This window comes from Crocuta crocuta, unplaced genomic scaffold (genome assembly GCF_008692635.1).
Source record: "Crocuta crocuta isolate KB4526 unplaced genomic scaffold, BGI_CrCroc_1.0 scaffold1, whole genome shotgun sequence".
Taxonomy (NCBI): Eukaryota; Metazoa; Chordata; class Mammalia; order Carnivora; family Hyaenidae; genus Crocuta; species Crocuta crocuta.
This window is the reverse complement of record NW_027527930.1, coordinates 2,791,085-2,808,522: the sequence shown is the minus strand read 5'-3', so window position 1 is coordinate 2,808,522 and position 17,438 is coordinate 2,791,085. Positions and strand designations below refer to the sequence as shown.

Here is a 17,438-nt window from a genome sequence, read left to right as displayed (position 1 = left end):
AAATATGTGGAATGATATGTTGGCGATAGATGAAGAAAGGCTAAAGTCTACAACATAGTATGCTTAAAGAATTGTATTTTCACTGCTCAAATCTTCAGTATTTCATAACTTTGATTATTGGTTAAGTCAATATCGAAGGGCTGTGTGTGTAGTAGCTGTCCCTTGTAGGTTCTGGGTAGTGTTACCAATTGTAGGTTCTAAGGCATTTTATTTAGGAGAAGTGGCCACTGGAGTTGAAAGAGTAACAGGGCCTATGGCATTAGATTCTGGAATTGCAATGGAATCTTCTGCAAGCTCTGGCTCATACATATATTCAGTGGCTGAACCATATTCTTCAATGCCACAGGAATCCTCTTCAGGGTTGGTGACATCGTTGGGCAAGGTGTCAGCAGTTGTTTTGGTAGCAGTTGTGGCATTAGGGGGAGCAGAAGTGGTGTGCCAAGGGTGGACGTGTTCACCCCTGAAGCTGCTGTGGTGGTTTTAAGAACCTCTGCCGTGGCTGCAGTGTCAGTTGCAGCACACTCACACTGTTGGTGCTCACTACAGCGGCTGTGGGGCTAGTCACTGGAGCAGTCACAGCAGTGTCTGCAACAACAGTACCAACTGTTAGTAGCGGTGGTGTCAATTGCAGAGGTGGTTGCCATAGCAGCAGTGTTAGTGACAGGAGTAGCTGTGTCATTTTCAAGGATAGTAGTCCCTTGTCTGTATGTGGTGGTATCAGCAAACTGAGTGATGATTTTAGATGCAGAGGTAGTAGTAGCAGATGAAAGGGTAGTAGGTAGGGCTCTTTCATTAGGTGTAATTTGAGCTATGCTAGCAGCAATGTCATGAGGACCTCCAGTGGCTATTGTGGTGATATCTGCAAAGATCGTAGTTGGTGCTGTTTGTGATGCAGGAGCTTGCTTCTATGGAATTCTCAGAGGGCTGCTTTTTTGGTTGCTTTTGACAAGGCCTATGAGGTTTAGAGGTATGAATATGAAGTTGAGATGGAAGACAAGGTAGTGATAGATGAGGTTTGCATACACGGCACTTGGGAGCATGTAGTAATGTTAGATCAGTTGGAGATTGGTAACATAATGCAAGGGTCTCATCTTCCTTGGTTTTTGAAACAAAATGATGGTTTCTGGCTGAATTACATCCTTGAGAGTTGGCTGTGGACTCAACAATTCTTTCTTTTTTTCTAAAATTTTAATAGTTTATTTTATTTTTGAGACAGAGAGAGAGCAGGGGAGGGACAGAGAGAGAGGGAGACACAGAATCTGAAACAGGCTCCAGGCTCTGAGCTGCCAGCACAGAATTCCATGCGGGGCTCGACCCATGAACTGTGAGATCATGACCTGAGCCGAAGTGGGATGCTTAACCCACTGAGCCACCCAGGTGGCCCTTAACGGTTCTTCCTGAAGCAGATCTGGAGCCTGCTTCACCAAAATTGTTTGGTGGAGACCTCTTGTAAGAAACTCTCACNAATTCTTTCTTTTTTTCTAAAATTTTAATAGTTTATTTTATTTTTGAGACAGAGAGAGAGCAGGGGAGGGACAGAGAGAGAGGGAGACACAGAATCTGAAACAGGCTCCAGGCTCTGAGCTGCCAGCACAGAATTCCATGCGGGGCTCGACTCATGAACTGTGAGATCATGACCTGAGCCGAAGTGGGATGCTTAACCCACTGAGCCACCCAGGTGGCCCTTAACGGTTCTTCCTGAAGCAGATCTGGAGCCTGGTAAATTGTTTGGTGGAGACCTCTTGTAAGAAACTCTCACTGTTTCACTTTTGGAAACTTTAGACTTTAGCCATTTAGACTTAGGAACCAGATGGCTCCTTACTGAACATTGGTCAGATGACAGCTGTTTAAGTGCAAGTGGCAGCTGGAGCCTTTTGTTTTCCCGTCTTTATAGTTGATTTTTATGTAGTATTGGCAACTGAAGACCCTTTTCCTGTATTGTAGGAAGATAACGTCTGCTTGGGTATTGCCTTGGAAATGTTTGACCATTTCTGTTTAGGCTTAGTAGTTTACATCCTTTTTATAGCAGTTTTGGAGGATGATGACTAGACTCAGACTTGTCAGCTGAAATCAATTTGTGTGCAGACTTGTGGATTAAGTTCTGTTTTTTTTTTTTTTTTTTAAGTTCATTTTGACTGTGGCTATTTTTGTGCACTTTTCCTAGCTAGAAATCACTTTTTGGTAGAGGTAGACCTTTTTACTCCATCTTGAGAAGATAATGAGTGCTTGGATGTTAATTTGGAAGTTTAAGATTTTTCAAATTTAGATGCTAGGGATTGGTTTGGTGCTGCAGACTTTGAGTCTGGAGTTTTCTCCAGACTCAAATTGAAAGGAGACAAGACTCCTGAGAAAGGGTCCTTGCTACAAATTTTTTAGTATCAGAAGGCTACAAACGTGATGGACATGCAGAAAGAGACAATGAAACAGTGATCATTAACTCAAATGTATGAGAGAAAGGGGGTTTCGAAGATATGCAGTGGTAGGGGTTTGGGTCAATAGAAAACAAAATCCTAGCACCGAGCAGAAGGCCGTTTATGGCAGGCATCAGGCGCTGTGCCTGTTTATTTTAACTTGCCTAGGGGTAAGACAGAGCGTGCTACCTCAGGGTCAACAAGGCACCTTTCTTTTGCTAATTATCTCTGGACAATTTCACCCTGCTAAAGTGGTCTATCATCCTGTTTATCTGTTCTCGGACACTTTCATCCTGTGGAAGCAGCTTTCTGCTTTCGTTCTATGCCAGAGGTGCTTTTGCCCTGTTTACCTATTCTCAGATGCTTTTGTCCTAAACCTTGTTAACCCATTGGTGCAAGCTCAGGGAATTCCCAAACTTATTCCCCACGGTTTGGTAAAACTGATATAGATGATTTTGACTGAGTCTCAGTAAGTGAAGCCTGGCTCAATGACTGCTTTGATGTCTGGGCTTGGGCTTGTCTTCATGCAGCTTGGACATGTGAGGATTTGGTTTTTCTGGTTCTGGAAGGTGAATTCAGCCTCAATAGCTTTTGTCTTAACTGGTCATGAGTTTTAAAACTTTCAGTTGTCAGGAAATACAAAAGTATACAAATATCAAAATATGTGTGGCATCAAGTCACATGGGTTGTATTTAAAAATATTCACTAGTAAAAATTAAAGAGTAACCATTTTTAACTTTTTTTCAGATTTTATTTTTTTAAGTCTACTTTTTAGAGCAGTAAAGGTGTTTACAGCAAAGGTGAGTAGAAGTTTCTGAGAGTTTCTATCTATTGCCTGTCTCTACATACGCCGTCTCTCCACTTTCAATATCCTACACCAGAGTAGTACCTTTGTTATAAGCAGTGAACTTAACATATACATATCATTATTTAAAGTCCATAGTTTACATTAGATTTCACTCTTAATGTTGTACATTCTGTGGGTTTTGATAAATGTATAATGGCATGTATCCACCAGTATAGTATCTTATAGAATGGTTCACCACCTTAAAAATTCTTTGTACTTTACCTATTCATTCTTCCTAACTCCTCCTGACCACTGATGTTTTTTTACTATTTTCATGGTTTTGTTTTTTCAAGAATGTGATATAGTTAGAACTATGCATTTTAGAGTTCTTCATATCTTTCATGGTTTGATAGTTCATTTTTCTTTAATCCCAAATACTGTTTCATTATTTGAGTATATCACAGTATATTCACTCACCACTGAAGGACATCTTGGTTGTTTCCAAGTTCTGGCAATTATGAGTAGAACTGCTATAAACATACATGTGCACATTTTTGTGTGGACATGTTTCTAATTATTTTTTAATTTATAATCCATTATGTGAATATATCAAAAGGGATATAATAATCAGAGTTCATGGTAAAGTTTTTTTAAAGCAACAAAGCTTTCCTTCTCTTGGTTATAAATACAGTGATATTTTACTCTAAGATTTTTTTTTGGCATATGATTGATATGAACTTATTTATCTTTTTCTAAATGAAAAAAAATTACGTGTTGAAAAGCATTGAAAACTTACTGAGAAGAATGTAGTAAGGTTCCAGGTGATTATAGATAAGAGGAAGATCTTCATCTTTTCTTCACGGACTTCAGAAAAAAGAGAAAGAGGAAAGAAAAGATAAGAAAGGGAAGAAGAGAAAAGAAAGCAAAGAAGAAAAAAGAAAAAGAGTTCATATGTAATAACACATATAGTGTAAATTATCTTAGTAAGTCATGATATTAAGGCTTCTCAGTGAGCAATACTTTCACTAAATAATTTGCAGGTTACACACAGGCTTTCTGCACCCTTTGTAAATTTCTTATAATATGAGCGTAATTAGAGCAATTAGAGTTAACAGTGTAATGCCTCTTTAAATATAAGAAAAATTCCATTACTTAAGTAAAAGTTATTTTTAAAAAGTTTTAGTTAAAAAATTGTAATTCATACTTTTAGGATATTTAAGCCAATGCTTCCATAGAAGCCTGAAATACTGAAGTGTGCACCCACTTTATCACCAGGGAGTGTCTTAGGTAGAACGAAGCATTCTTTTTTTTTTATTTTTTTATTTTTTTATTTTTTAAATATTTTGTTTATTTCTAGGAGAGAGAGAGAGAGAGAGACAGCGTGAGCAGGGGAGGGTCAGAGAGAGAGGGAATCACAGACTCCGAAACAGGCTCAAGGCTCTGAGCTGGCAGTCAGCACAGAGCCCGACGCGGGGCTCGAACCCACGAACCGCGAGATCATGACCTAAGCGAAAGTCGGACGCTTAACCGACTAAGCCACCCAGGTGCCCCCGAAGCATTCTTATTATAGCAATTTTTACTTAACAAAGGCAAGCTTGTTTTATGATTTTTACTTAAATTGTGTTTTATCAAAGATTGCTATTTGGCCATAGAACTTGCACAGTTCATAGGAATAGTTTTGATTAAATTGCAGAGAAAGTGAAACTTTGTTCTTTGAGGGTATATGACCAGTTGCCATTGTAATTAGTATAATAATGTTAGCAACAAATTCAGTTTGTCTAAGTCAACAACAGTCATTCCAGTGATTAACTTAACTTTTACACTTATGTCCAAACTGTGGAAAGCCCAGAGTCTGTTGAAGAATAGAGAAGAGTATGTCCCAAACTCTTATCTATGTAGATACCTTAGAAGAAGGTTTCTCCTCTTTGTTCTGGTCAGATTTTTATCTTCTGTTAGCCAAGCTGACTCATTTCCAGTAGGTGCTGTCTCCAAATGAAAACTAGTAAGCACCCTCTAAATAAATTAACCTTTCTTCCCTGGCTGTCCCTCCTACTTATTTCCTGCTGGGGAGAGACTGAAATAACTTTAATATGATTACTGTTGACAAGGGTTAATTTTGATTAAAAGAAAGTCAAATCCGCTGGCAAAATCAGTTGCTTGCATGGATTCTTTTTGTGGAAATATGTTTCACTGATAAATTTCAGGGAAAAAATATAATTTTATTATAGAGTATTATTTGTACTATTACTTGAAATCATTAGTTTAAAATTTATTGTTTTAATGGCATGAGATATTTCAAGGCTTTATTCATTAAGATCCTATCTTAGCATCCCAATAATGGTTGTAGATATTTTGTGATGAATTAATTGTTTTAAAGAATGATTTTTAAATGTGGAAAATATGTTAGTGTCAAATATTAACTTTATAGGAATGTATCAGAATTTAATCTTGCCTTCAAGAGTTTCTGAGATTTTTCAGTATATTCCAATAAAATATTCATATAAAAAGAATACACTTGATCTTTTAAGTCTGTTTTTGTTCATCAGCCTGACTATTCGCTGTATAGCCATGATTTCAATAATATGGGCATTTGGCCACTACTAAAGTGCATCATATTAGGAAGATTAGGAAGAGAGAATATGCCATCATCTCCTTCTTTTAAATAGTGTGCAAAAGTTTAGAGAATACATATGGTTGATATAGCAGTTTAGTTATCATTCTGTTGACATTCAGCTTTCTTTCCTTGAAAATTGTAAGTTATAAAAACATCCTCTCTTTATACTTTTACCTTGCTGTGATTGCTGATAATGATTTGCAGTAATTTCCTTTTGATTTTAAAATTGGCTTAATAATATATCACTGATTTTGATAGTTTGATTTTTGTGATCACTAACTGCTAAGGTCAACATTTATTTTTTTCTGGATTTTGGTAAGAAAAGTCTAGGTATTCAATCCTATTCAATGGGGATTTTAACTTCAGTCATTAATAATCCACTTATTCCTTTATTTACTCATTTGTTTAACAAATACTTATTTGGTTCCTACACTGTATCAGGCCTTGCCTTGGACAGACAATAGTAAGCAGGATATAAAAATATAGTTCATATGATTATAGGGCTTATAGGCCAGCAGAAAAGATAGACAGACAGGTGGAACAGAGTTTGATGAGTACTAAGGGGAAAAGAACTGGCAGAGGCAACATAGTAGTGAATTGTTTGATCTTGGAATTTCAGGAAAGGATTTCTTAAGAATGTGACATTTTTTAGGGAGCCTGGGTGGCTCAGTTGGTTAAGCGTCCAATTTTGGCTCAGGTCATGATCTTGCAGTTTGTGAGTTCGAGCCCTGAATCAGGCTCTGACAGCTCAGAGCCTGAAGCCTGCTTCAAAATTCAGTGTCTCCCTCTCTCTCTGCCCTTCCCCTGATCGCCCTCTGTCTTAGTTTCTCAAAAATAAATTAACATTAAAAAAAAAAAAGAATGTGATATTTTAGCCAAGGAGTCAACTTTTGATTATGTGGTATGAATTATCAAAAGGATTTGAGCGGCTTCAGAAAAGTGCAGGTGCAGCTAAAGCAGCCACAGGAGTTTTTGAGTGTATGGTATGAGGATGTAAGGGAGAGAGATGATGTGCGAAGGTAATTGCAAAATCAGGAAAGTTGTCTTTATCTTGTGGGAAATGGATGTCCTTGGAAGTGTTACTTAGGGGAGTTTAGGGATAAAAGAATGAACATTGACTGAATGCCCATTTAATATAGGGTCCATTAATGACTATCTCAGATTAAAGGTTGTTTGTCTTCGTAGCAAGATAATGAAGGACGGTGGATCGAATTACTAGCATTCAAAGGTAAACTTTACCACTTAGTGATTTATGATCTTGTGCAAGTTACTTAATTTCTCTGAGCCTCAGTTTTCTTATTTATATATGAGCATAGTAATAATACCGAGGAGAGTACTATGTGGAATAAAGTAATACCTATAAAATCCTTGATAACAGAGCCTGACGCATATATTAATAAATCAAAAATATTAATTTCCATTGTATCTATTGCTTAAGGTCACACAGTTAAGTGTGTTCTTGAGCTAGAACTTTGAATTCCATCCAAATCTGAAGGCTGTAAGTTTTTACTCTTATGTTTATTGTGAAATTGTTTTCACATATAGAAAATGAGGATCAGTAACAAATTATTTCAAGAGGTTACTGGTGAAGATTAAGAGATTAATATATGTGAATGTGCTTTATATGTAAGAATTTGTTGTTTTTGTTGTTTCAAAGCGGTTTGCTTCATATTTGATTTTACCTGCCAGACTGGAGATGCTTTTGTAGTAGTGTTCACATGATTAAGGGCATGGACTTTAAGGCAAAAATATCTGGGTTCAAATTCCAGCCCCACGTGGGGAAAAAGACTTCATGTCTCTTTCCTAACAGCAAAAACAACAAAATGTAGTCCATGGGTACATAGTAAATGAGTACATATGTGTAAACAAATAGAGAATTGACCTATAATATATGTTGTATAACTTGTTTTAAAAATTTTTTTAATGTTTTATTTATTTCTGAGAGAGAGAGAAGAGAGACAGCGTGAGCAGGGGAGGGTCAGAGAGAGAGAGAGATACAGAATCTGAAGACAGGCTCCAGGCTCTGAGCTGACAGTCAGCACAGAGCCCGACATCGGGCTCAAACCCATGAACCGTGACATCATGACCTGAGCCGGAGTCGGAGGCTTAACTGACTGAGCCCTCCAGGTGCCCCTATATTGTATAACTTGTTGATTGCTTATTATTTTTTTTCTTTTTTCTTTCTTTCTTTCTTTTGTTTTTTTTTTTTTTACAAATAGTTTATTGTCAAATTGGTTTCCATATAACACCCAGTGCTCATCCCAACAAGTGCCTTCCTCCATGCCTTAAATATCATTATTGTTATGTGCTCCACAATCTTATAGTACTTTATACCTAGTAGGTGATAAATGTTTTTTTAATTAATAAAATAAATTCTGCCTCCTCTACATTTGCACTTTGTTTTTCAAGAAATTAATAATGTTATTAATGGGCATAGCTAATGAGGCCCAGCTATGCCATGCTCCTGACCATGCCTCTCTTCCAGACTCTACAATTTGAGTGAGAGAGCAGGTAAAAGGGTGCAAATCATTCTTAATAATAACACATCTGTTGAGGGTTTCAGCAGAAGATTAGATGGGTGACCAGTAAGCACTTTGTAAGGGTTGAGTAATTTCTATTTTCTCTGGCAAGATGTATTAAATATGGAGTAAGCACATAAACAACCCACTTGTTTTTGCAATATTTGTTTAAGGAAAAACCCTGTTTTTGGACTTTGAATATTCACCAATGTTTGTATACTGGAAGACGTCAATTCTAGAAGCTTCCTGTTTTGTGTATGTGTGTGTGTGTGTATGTGTGTGCACATGTGCACACCCGTGTACATGTTTATATTTGGACAGATGTAACACTGTAGCTTCTAGTCTGGAGGAATCTGGTCTAGTCTCCATCAACTTCTATAATTTTGCCATGTATCTGTGTTTGTAGTTGTGGTCATCTGTAGCCTGCTTGTGCCCAGAAACTGTTCCTGGGGGTGATCTCATCGTTAGCAATACGTTGAACACTTAAATTTAATATTAAGTGTAGAGTTTCCAGGGTTCCCAAGAGTCACTCTTGTGGTCCCTTGGATCGGAATACCATAGCTTAGCTTTTTTCTGGTCCCAATGACTTAGTTATAAGTTTAGATATCCCAGTGTCATCCTGGAGAAGATGTTCTTTATCAGTGTTAGACCATGTACCACTATGACAATTAGATAATATTTTGAACTTTGCCCCAGACAAACTTGTTTACTCAAACTCATACTAAATTTGCCTTGAAATTCCAAGGCTTCAAAGATCCCTGAGGTATATCCACAGACTCCTCAATTAAGAGATCCCCTTGCATTCAAATGGCTTTATTGTGCAAGAAACAAAATTTAAATGAGACATGGATGTAAAATTCAAAGGGAGAAGTGAAAAGAGCAAAATCCATTGAAATCACTTTCTCTCTCTTGAATGAAGGTGGACAAGTGACCACAAAAGAGTTTGGAGAAGTCATTTGGTTTCAGCAAGACCTATAAAAAATGATGACAGTTTAGGAATTTAATTTATAATGTGTTAACAGTTTTCATGTACACTTTTATTTAACTTAAATGATTTACCTCTTATGTCTGTATTCAAGGATTTTATCAAATAAAAAATTTAAGTATAAATATTTAAAATTGGCTTACAGTAACTGAGAATAATTGACTTCACCTAATACTAATACCAAGACAATGTCCTTTACATGCTTCTTTATAAGTGGTATTATACACTGGTTTTAACTTAGAAATCTAGGTTCATGAGTTTTGAACAAATGTAACTACTGAAATAATGATTATTCCATTAAAACATAATCATGTAGCATATTTTGAATCAATAACATATATAACTGTGTACTACTTGCTGTCATGTTGTCTCCATTAATTTTCTCATTATGTTTTTAAAATTTTAATAAGTCAAAAATTTATCCAGCATCTTGTTTTTCCTACCATATGTCCTATTAAATAGCAACCAAATACAATTTACACATACACTGATCTAAGTAAACCATAATGTGTTTTCTGTTTTTCCGCACATTAGACAGCCCATATAGAAATAGATGGCATTGTTGGTGGGAATGCAAAGTGGTGCAGCCCCTCTGGAAAACAGTGTGGAGGTTGCTCAAAAAATTAAAAATAGAACTACCCTATGACTCAGCAAAAGCACTGCTAGGAATTTACCCAAGGGATACAGGAGTGCTGATGCATAGGGACATATGTACCCCAATGTTTATAGCAGTGCTTTCAACAATAGCTAAATTATGGAAAGAACCTAAATGTCCATCAATTGATGAATGGATAAAGAAGATTTGGTTTATGCATACAATGGAATACTTCTTGGCAATGAGAAAGAGTGAAATCATGCCATTTCCTGCAACATGGATGGAACTGGAGGCTATTATGCTAAGTGAAATAAGTTGGTCAGAGAAAGACAGGTATGTTTTCACTCATATGTGGAATTTGATAAACTTAACAGAAGACCATGGGGGAGGGGAAGGGAAAACAGTTTCAGAGAGGGAGGGAGGGAAAACATAAGAGACTTAAACACAGAGAAAAAAACTGAGGGTTGATTGGGGGTGGGTGAGAGGGGGGAATGGATGATGGGCATTGAGGAGGACACTTGTTGGAATAAGCACTGGGTGTTGTATGTAAGCCAATTTGACAATAAATTATATTTAAAAAAAGAAATAGATATCATGGTAATTAAGCTTTACCATCTAAAATCAGACAGTTTTGGTTTGGTTCCCAGTTTTGCACTTTTGAGCTGTGGTAATTAAGATCCACAGGCCTGTTATTATTTATCTTGTGTGTGTGTGTGTGTGTGAATTCAAGATAGTCATATAATCTGTCCCATATGGTTGCTATAGGAATAATCAGAGGTAATTATATAAAGTAATTATCATTTAGTAAGGACAAGATATTGTTAAAAATAAACTTTAGTATTTATTATTTTTATTTTTTTTAACGCATTACGTTTCGTAGACTGATCAGTTTTTATCATCTTTTCACAATATGCATTGCCACTTGAGTCTTATAGAAACCACAAGAGAAAATGAAAGTTCAGAGAGAGTAATGACTTGCCCAAAGTCACACAGATGGAATAAACAGCCTTCTGTTGTCTAATGCTATTCCTGTTGTATCACAGATCACTGTGTTGTATCTTAGATTATATAACATATAGACAGTGGGATGCACTGAAAACATTTATTGCAAAGAAACTCAAAATTTTGTAAATTTCTCTCCAAATTACTTCACACTTTTTGGTTATTTTCTATTTTATTGATCTTTCCCTTTAACTACTTTCCATAAGTTAGACTCTTCCCTTATTCATTGATCCAGATAATAAATGGAAATGTTGGCATCACATTTAAGACTCTGAAAATATTCTTTTAGTATATATGTGCTTTCTAAATTAAGAATTACAATTCTTCCATGGATTTATCTTAGAATATGAGAAATTTTGGGTGCCTAACTTCATGGGTCCTTTCAGAAATGATTTCTGAAATAAAGGAATGCATGGGAAATGTATTTCCTTTTACTCAATTTAGGGCAAAATTAGAGTGGAAGAACATGGTTACATGTTTAAAATGTATTTAAACTCATATTCTGTAAAACTGTTCTAAGAAAATTTATTTTTGAGATAAGAAAAGTCACAAGTTTTTACTTCGTGTGTGAATAGAAATGAAGTAAAACTAATGGGTTCTAGTAGTGTTCCAATTGTTGAAATGAAGTTTGGTAATAAAATCTCCAATATTTCTTCATTTTGTAAAACTAGATATTTCATTTCTTACTGGAACAGAATCTAGCGTATCGTTGGGATGGTACCACCAAAGTAAAATTATAATGAACCCATTTTGAATGCTCTTTTAACAGGCTTAATTTATCTATTATACTATCTAAGATGTTATGATAGTGCTGATAAATCCATGGATCTTGTCTGTATTATTTTTAAAACACTTTTATTTAAAATTTTTAAAAGTTTACTTGTTTATTTCGAGAGAAAGAGAGAGGGCAAGCGAGTGGGGGAGGGGCAGAGAGGGAGAGAGAATCCCAAGCAGGGTCTACACAGAGAGTGCCAAGTCTAATGCAGGAGCTCAAACCCATGAACCCATGAGCTCATGACCTGAGCCAAAATCAGAGTCAGAAGTTTAATCTTGTCTGTATAATTTATTTTTGTCTTTTGCTCGTTTACCTGTGTTGTCTTCTTCGATGTTTCATTAGAGTTTTTAGACCACGGTTGAAGTCACTGGAACTGTGGTCGTCTCAGGTGTGCTTGTGACGGCGAATTCTGAGGAAGCTTCTGTAGGGACTACAGTGTTCACTATTGGTTCAGTGGTAGGAATAAGTGTAGGCTCAGCAGTAGCAATGGTATTGATGGTAGGGATGCCTGTCTTATCCTGAATGTTCTTTGGGAGGATTGCAATTAATGATGCAGGTAGGTGCGGGCGACGTACCACAGTGGGTGAGTAGGTATTTGGCAGGGCTTGCCACTGAGGAATTTGGACATGTGGCTTAACTGCGACTGGTTTTGGATAATACGGATAAGGCATATATTGATTATTAATTGGTACAGCTGGTTTATGTGGGTAGTAACTGGGCTCATAGTGAGGATAGTTGCTCAGCACATAATGAATTGGGATATACTTGACAGTTTTCTGTTTAAGCAATCTTTCATCATTCTCACGGCACTGCAAAAAGAATACATTGTGCAGATGATATTATAGTGGGCTAGAATCTTAAATCAGAACTTTTTGAAGTAATATATTTTAATATTTGACGTTGAAGAACTACAATATTGGAGCAGCGAACTCAGCAACCATATTATTTTACAAGATACAGATTTGTACACTTCTATTCCACTTCTTGCTTTTCAACAAATATTATAAATAACATTAGTTTCAAACAGACTAGATGAAGTAATCCATAATGTAAACCACATTGCTCAGGTCTTGGCATATATTAATAGTGCTCGGTAAATGTTGGGCATTATAATAAGTACAATACCTAAAAAAATCTCATAGAGAACTTTAACATATTATGCACAAACATAGCACACACAGAGAAATACATGTGCATATATATTTTTTAATATATAAGTGTGTATATCTGTATTCTTACCACATATTTGTAATTGTTTACAAATTTCATTTTTCTAGAGATTAGGCTGAAGGCACATTTTTTTTTTTCTAAACGAATTATAGCAGAATAGTAAAATAATGTGATGTGGGAGAATTCCTGGATTTATACTTTGGATTCTTTTCAGTTTCACTTTATTTATTAAAGATCATTAAGGAATTCTCTGTTTTTATTTGCCTCTCTTCTATTGGTTACGTGCATTTATAAAAATATGTCATTAAATCTTTCCATATGAGTTAAAACAAATCAACAAAATTACACTCCAAAGCAAGTATTTCTCATGAAAGGAGACATATTTAAATGTGTTCATTCAAACATATTTGGAAAACAAAACAAAACAAAAGTAAATGCAAGCGTATGAGAAGTATTCAAAGATGGGTCAGAGATGGATTCTTCCCCAAGGCTTTAGTCAAGAGAGATATTAAACTTTACGTTTGTTTTCCCTTCCTCCCCAATATTAAATTCCGAGAAAATTTTCTCATGAAGTAAAATATACATGAAAACCAAAAATACATGACTTGGGTCATAAAAACAATCCAAGATTTTCAGGTGAATACTGAGGTTGATTCATATGACTGTTTGCTAAAAGTGATTTTTTTGGTAAAGATTATTATTTTATGAGGTTTATTTATTAATTTTTAGACAGAAGACATTTAAACATCATTGAACTGTGCATACTATTATACTTTAGAGTTCATATCTCTACTATAAATAATTAAAATAAACTTACAGTCGCTTGTTCCTGGTTTTGCACCTCTGCACCTTGCTGCAGTTCACAAAAATGAGAAATAAGGGTTTTTGTTTGTTATTTTTGGGTTTTTTTGCAACCTAAATCTTAGTTTATTTTAAAAAAATGTTTGATTTTCCCTTGGCAGCACAATTTATTGTTTCTATTGACTTTCCAGCAGTATTAGGTCAGACTAACTTTTTCAGCTTTCAGAAATGATCACTTAATACCATCTCTATTCTCCCTTATACAAACAAAACAAAACAAAACACCAGAAAATATAGGTTTTAGAAAGCAGGGCAAAATTCAGATTTTTTTGTGGTTTAAAAATCTTTTGTACTAAAGAGAAAACATTGTTTCTTTGTTTTTACTTTAATATTGTAAAATATTGTAATGCATTCTCCATGGTTATTTAATCTATAAGGTCTGTGAGCCACTCAGGAATTGATAACAATAAACTAATCAAAATCTTTAAAAATCACCACCTGGGAAGAAAAATTTAAAGTTGAAAATAATATAATCTGATTCCTATGCATATCCTATATATATGTTTATATATATATTTGTTTAAATGGAAATATGAATTACCTATATTCCATTTGTATTGAATGTACATTGTGTTTTTTGTTTCCTATTTTCTGTTTGTTTGATTTTTGAATGTACATTATTATAAATAAGAAAAGCATTGAGTCTACCTTTTTTCTGCTGTCCTACTAATATGATTTATGAGGTTTATTTAGAGTAAAAAACTGCCTCTTGTATAACAGCATAAAATAATATATAAATAATAGTGTGTTTTTAATAAACTTTTATTTGTTTTTATAATACTTCTCTTAATTCTATATTGCAACATGCATAGGGAATCAGGAGTGGAAAAACAATTTCCATAGGCATATTTATAAAGCTTTAAAAACTCACAAAGGTTATATAAACTTTTGAGATGAGGCTATAAGATTAAATACTTTTTAAAATGATAGATTTAGTTTAGGACATTTCACACACATCCTTTGGATATAAAAAGACTCTAGAAACTTTTTGGATGATATTGGTAGAGAAAATCAGAAGTTTGACAAAATAATAAAATTCATAGTATGTTGAGATAGAGATTTCTTTTCTCTAAATGCATTAAATTACTAAATTTACTAAGTTACTAATTTAAAGTTTAAAAGATAATAGGAATATTATAGAAAGTTAGCCTACACCTGAAAATTCAGATTATCTAGACATCTTCACATTATATCGATCTGTATATATTTTCCTGGTATACGTTCCTGTTAGTACACATATTGTATCTTACATTTTTTTCAAGAAACAATATGTTTTTTCCATTTATCATTAGTTTTTATACTCAAATATTTATAATTGAAAAATGAATGACGATGAATGATTATGTCATGAAATGTTTATTCTTTATTGTTAAACATTAAAGCTCCTTTCAAAAAATGTTTTATTATTGATAGGTAGATGAATAACATCTGTATATCACTTGGCAACCTACAACGCCACCAGTAGGCTATAGACTATAAGATTGTGAAATACATCACATAATTGTTAATAGTAAGTACCATCCTAACTATATTTGGAGAGAAGGAACAAATTAACACGTAAAAAATACTATCACAAAATATGTATAGTTTTGACTGTTTACAAGATTGAATGGTTAAGTCTATAAACTTTCATTCTTCTTTTGAATTATTGGTTAATTGTCCCTGGGGCTTGAAGCCTTTGTGAAAATGGGAAAGAGTATTTGGGAGGTAGAGCAGACTCTAATAGTTCAAGAAGAGGTTGCTATAGACCAGGGAGTTGTGGATCATGTGATATTGCGATTCATAACAGGATATATATATCTTGTCTTCATTCCAGTTCTGGCACAGTGCTGCTCCTAAAACCCTGTGATTTCCTAAGTGATGGGCTTGGGGTAGGGAAGCCGGCATCTTTCATTATGTTAATGAAGTGAATTTGGACCCCACCTAAGGATGGAGGCTGGTTGCGGGAGAAACCAACTTTTTTTCTTTAATGTCTATTTATTTATTTGGGGAGAGAGAGCTCCAGCAAAGGAAGAGGAGGGAGAAAGGGAGACAGAGAATCTTAAGTAGGCTTTGCTCTGGGAGGGTGGAGTCTGACAGGGGGCTCCAACTCAGGAATCAGGAGATCAGACCTGAGCCAAAACCAAGAATGTGACGCTTAACCCACTGAGCTACCCAGGTGCCCCATGAGAAACCAACCTTTTGGTTTGAAGGTTGGGACTTCCAATCCTACTCTGTAATCCACCAGGGAAGGGAAAGGGATTGGAGGTTGAGTCAGCACACGATGGCCAATAATTTAAGCAGTCATCCCTATGTAATGAAGCCTCCATGAAACCTCAAAAAAGATGGGTTCAGACAGCTTCTGGGGTGGTGAGCCCATGGAAATTCGGGGACAGTGACTTTCCTGGAGAGGGCATGGGACCTCTGTACCCCTTCTCACATACCTTGTCCTGTGTATCCCTTCCATTTGCTTCTGAGTACATCCTTTCATGATAAACCAGTAATCTGGTAAGTAAAACATTTCCTGAAATCTGTGAACTGCTCTAGCTAATTAACCAAATGCAAGGAGGGGAAGGTGGGAAACTTCCATCTACAGCCCGTCTTCAGAACTACAGGCAACAGCCTTTGCTTCTGACTAGTGTCTGAAGTGAGAGCAGCAGGGACAGTCTGAACCCTCAACCTGTGGAATTTGACACTATCTCTGAGTAGATGCTCTCAGCACTGAGTTGGATTCTCTGACGCACTGCTGGTGTCGGATAATTGCTTGGTGCTGTGTGAGAACTCCCGCCCCAAACACATGTTGGCAATGTGTCCAGGAACCTAAAATAATAATTTTCTTACTTCAGTTTTAATCCTGATCATTCAGAGAGAAAACCCAAATTCAAAATATGCTGGTGGCCAAAGTAAAATGGAATTTCAAAGAATAAATGAAGGACAATAAATGTAAAAATCATAATAATTCAAATTTTTAAGAAGTTTGACTCTAAAAATTTACATAATAGAATTATTTAATAAATATTAACTTAAAAACAAGTCTAAATGAATTATGAAACAAGGACTAGTGCCTTCCAAAATTTATAATCTAAGAGATGGTCATCTAACATCATCTTATGTTTGTCTTCCTGTTCCTGTTATAGGTAAATAAGTGCCTGGGATCCCTAAATGAATCTCACTCTCTGAGATCTCTCTCTCTCTCTCAAAAATAAAGAAACCTTAAAAAATTTTAAAACATTTAAAAAAGAATTTCTGATCCTGGATTATGATTTATGTATTTATTCTTTAGGAATTATCTTTAGAGTATTTTATAATTTAAAAATATTTCCAGAATTGTCCTCTCCCTTCCCCCAACATATTTTCTGTATAGCATGAGAATTTTAAAGGTTTTCACACATGATAAAGTGTGATTTCTTAATTCCTGGGAGCTAAAATCATATCTAGAAGAACATGGCTATAATTTTATAATAAAAATCAATAAAATTTTAAGAAAATATAGCAAGTATGCAGTTATTTTGTTCTATGAAGAATAACTTTACTTTCCACAGAACTTTTAAATAAAACTTTCTTAGTATCTTAATACAAATTGATTAGATGAAATCAACTCACCAGAAATGGTAAGGTTAATGCAAGAATATTCGCAACTAGGAAAACAGTCTTCATCATTGCAGCTGAAAGTAAAAATAAAGAAAAAACATTAAGAGGATTTATTTTGTTTAATTTACTTTTTATTTTTTTAATGTTTG

The 17,438-nt window shown here is 35.2% G+C and overlaps 1 protein-coding gene across 1 annotated transcript; it reads right to left on the bottom strand.

The window, feature by feature from the left end:
• Nucleotides 1-12,035: 12,035 nt before the first annotated feature.
• On the bottom strand, nucleotides 12,036-17,355 carry CSN3 (casein kappa). The gene is made up of 3 exons (XM_077750772.1): nucleotides 17,298-17,355; nucleotides 13,676-13,707; nucleotides 12,036-12,497 (listed from the first exon to the last, which is right to left on the bottom strand). The coding sequence occupies exons 1-3, from the start codon at nucleotides 17,353-17,355 to the stop codon at nucleotides 12,036-12,038; spliced, it is 552 nt and encodes a 183-aa protein (XP_077606898.1).
• Between the last annotated feature and the right edge of the window lie 83 nt (nucleotides 17,356-17,438).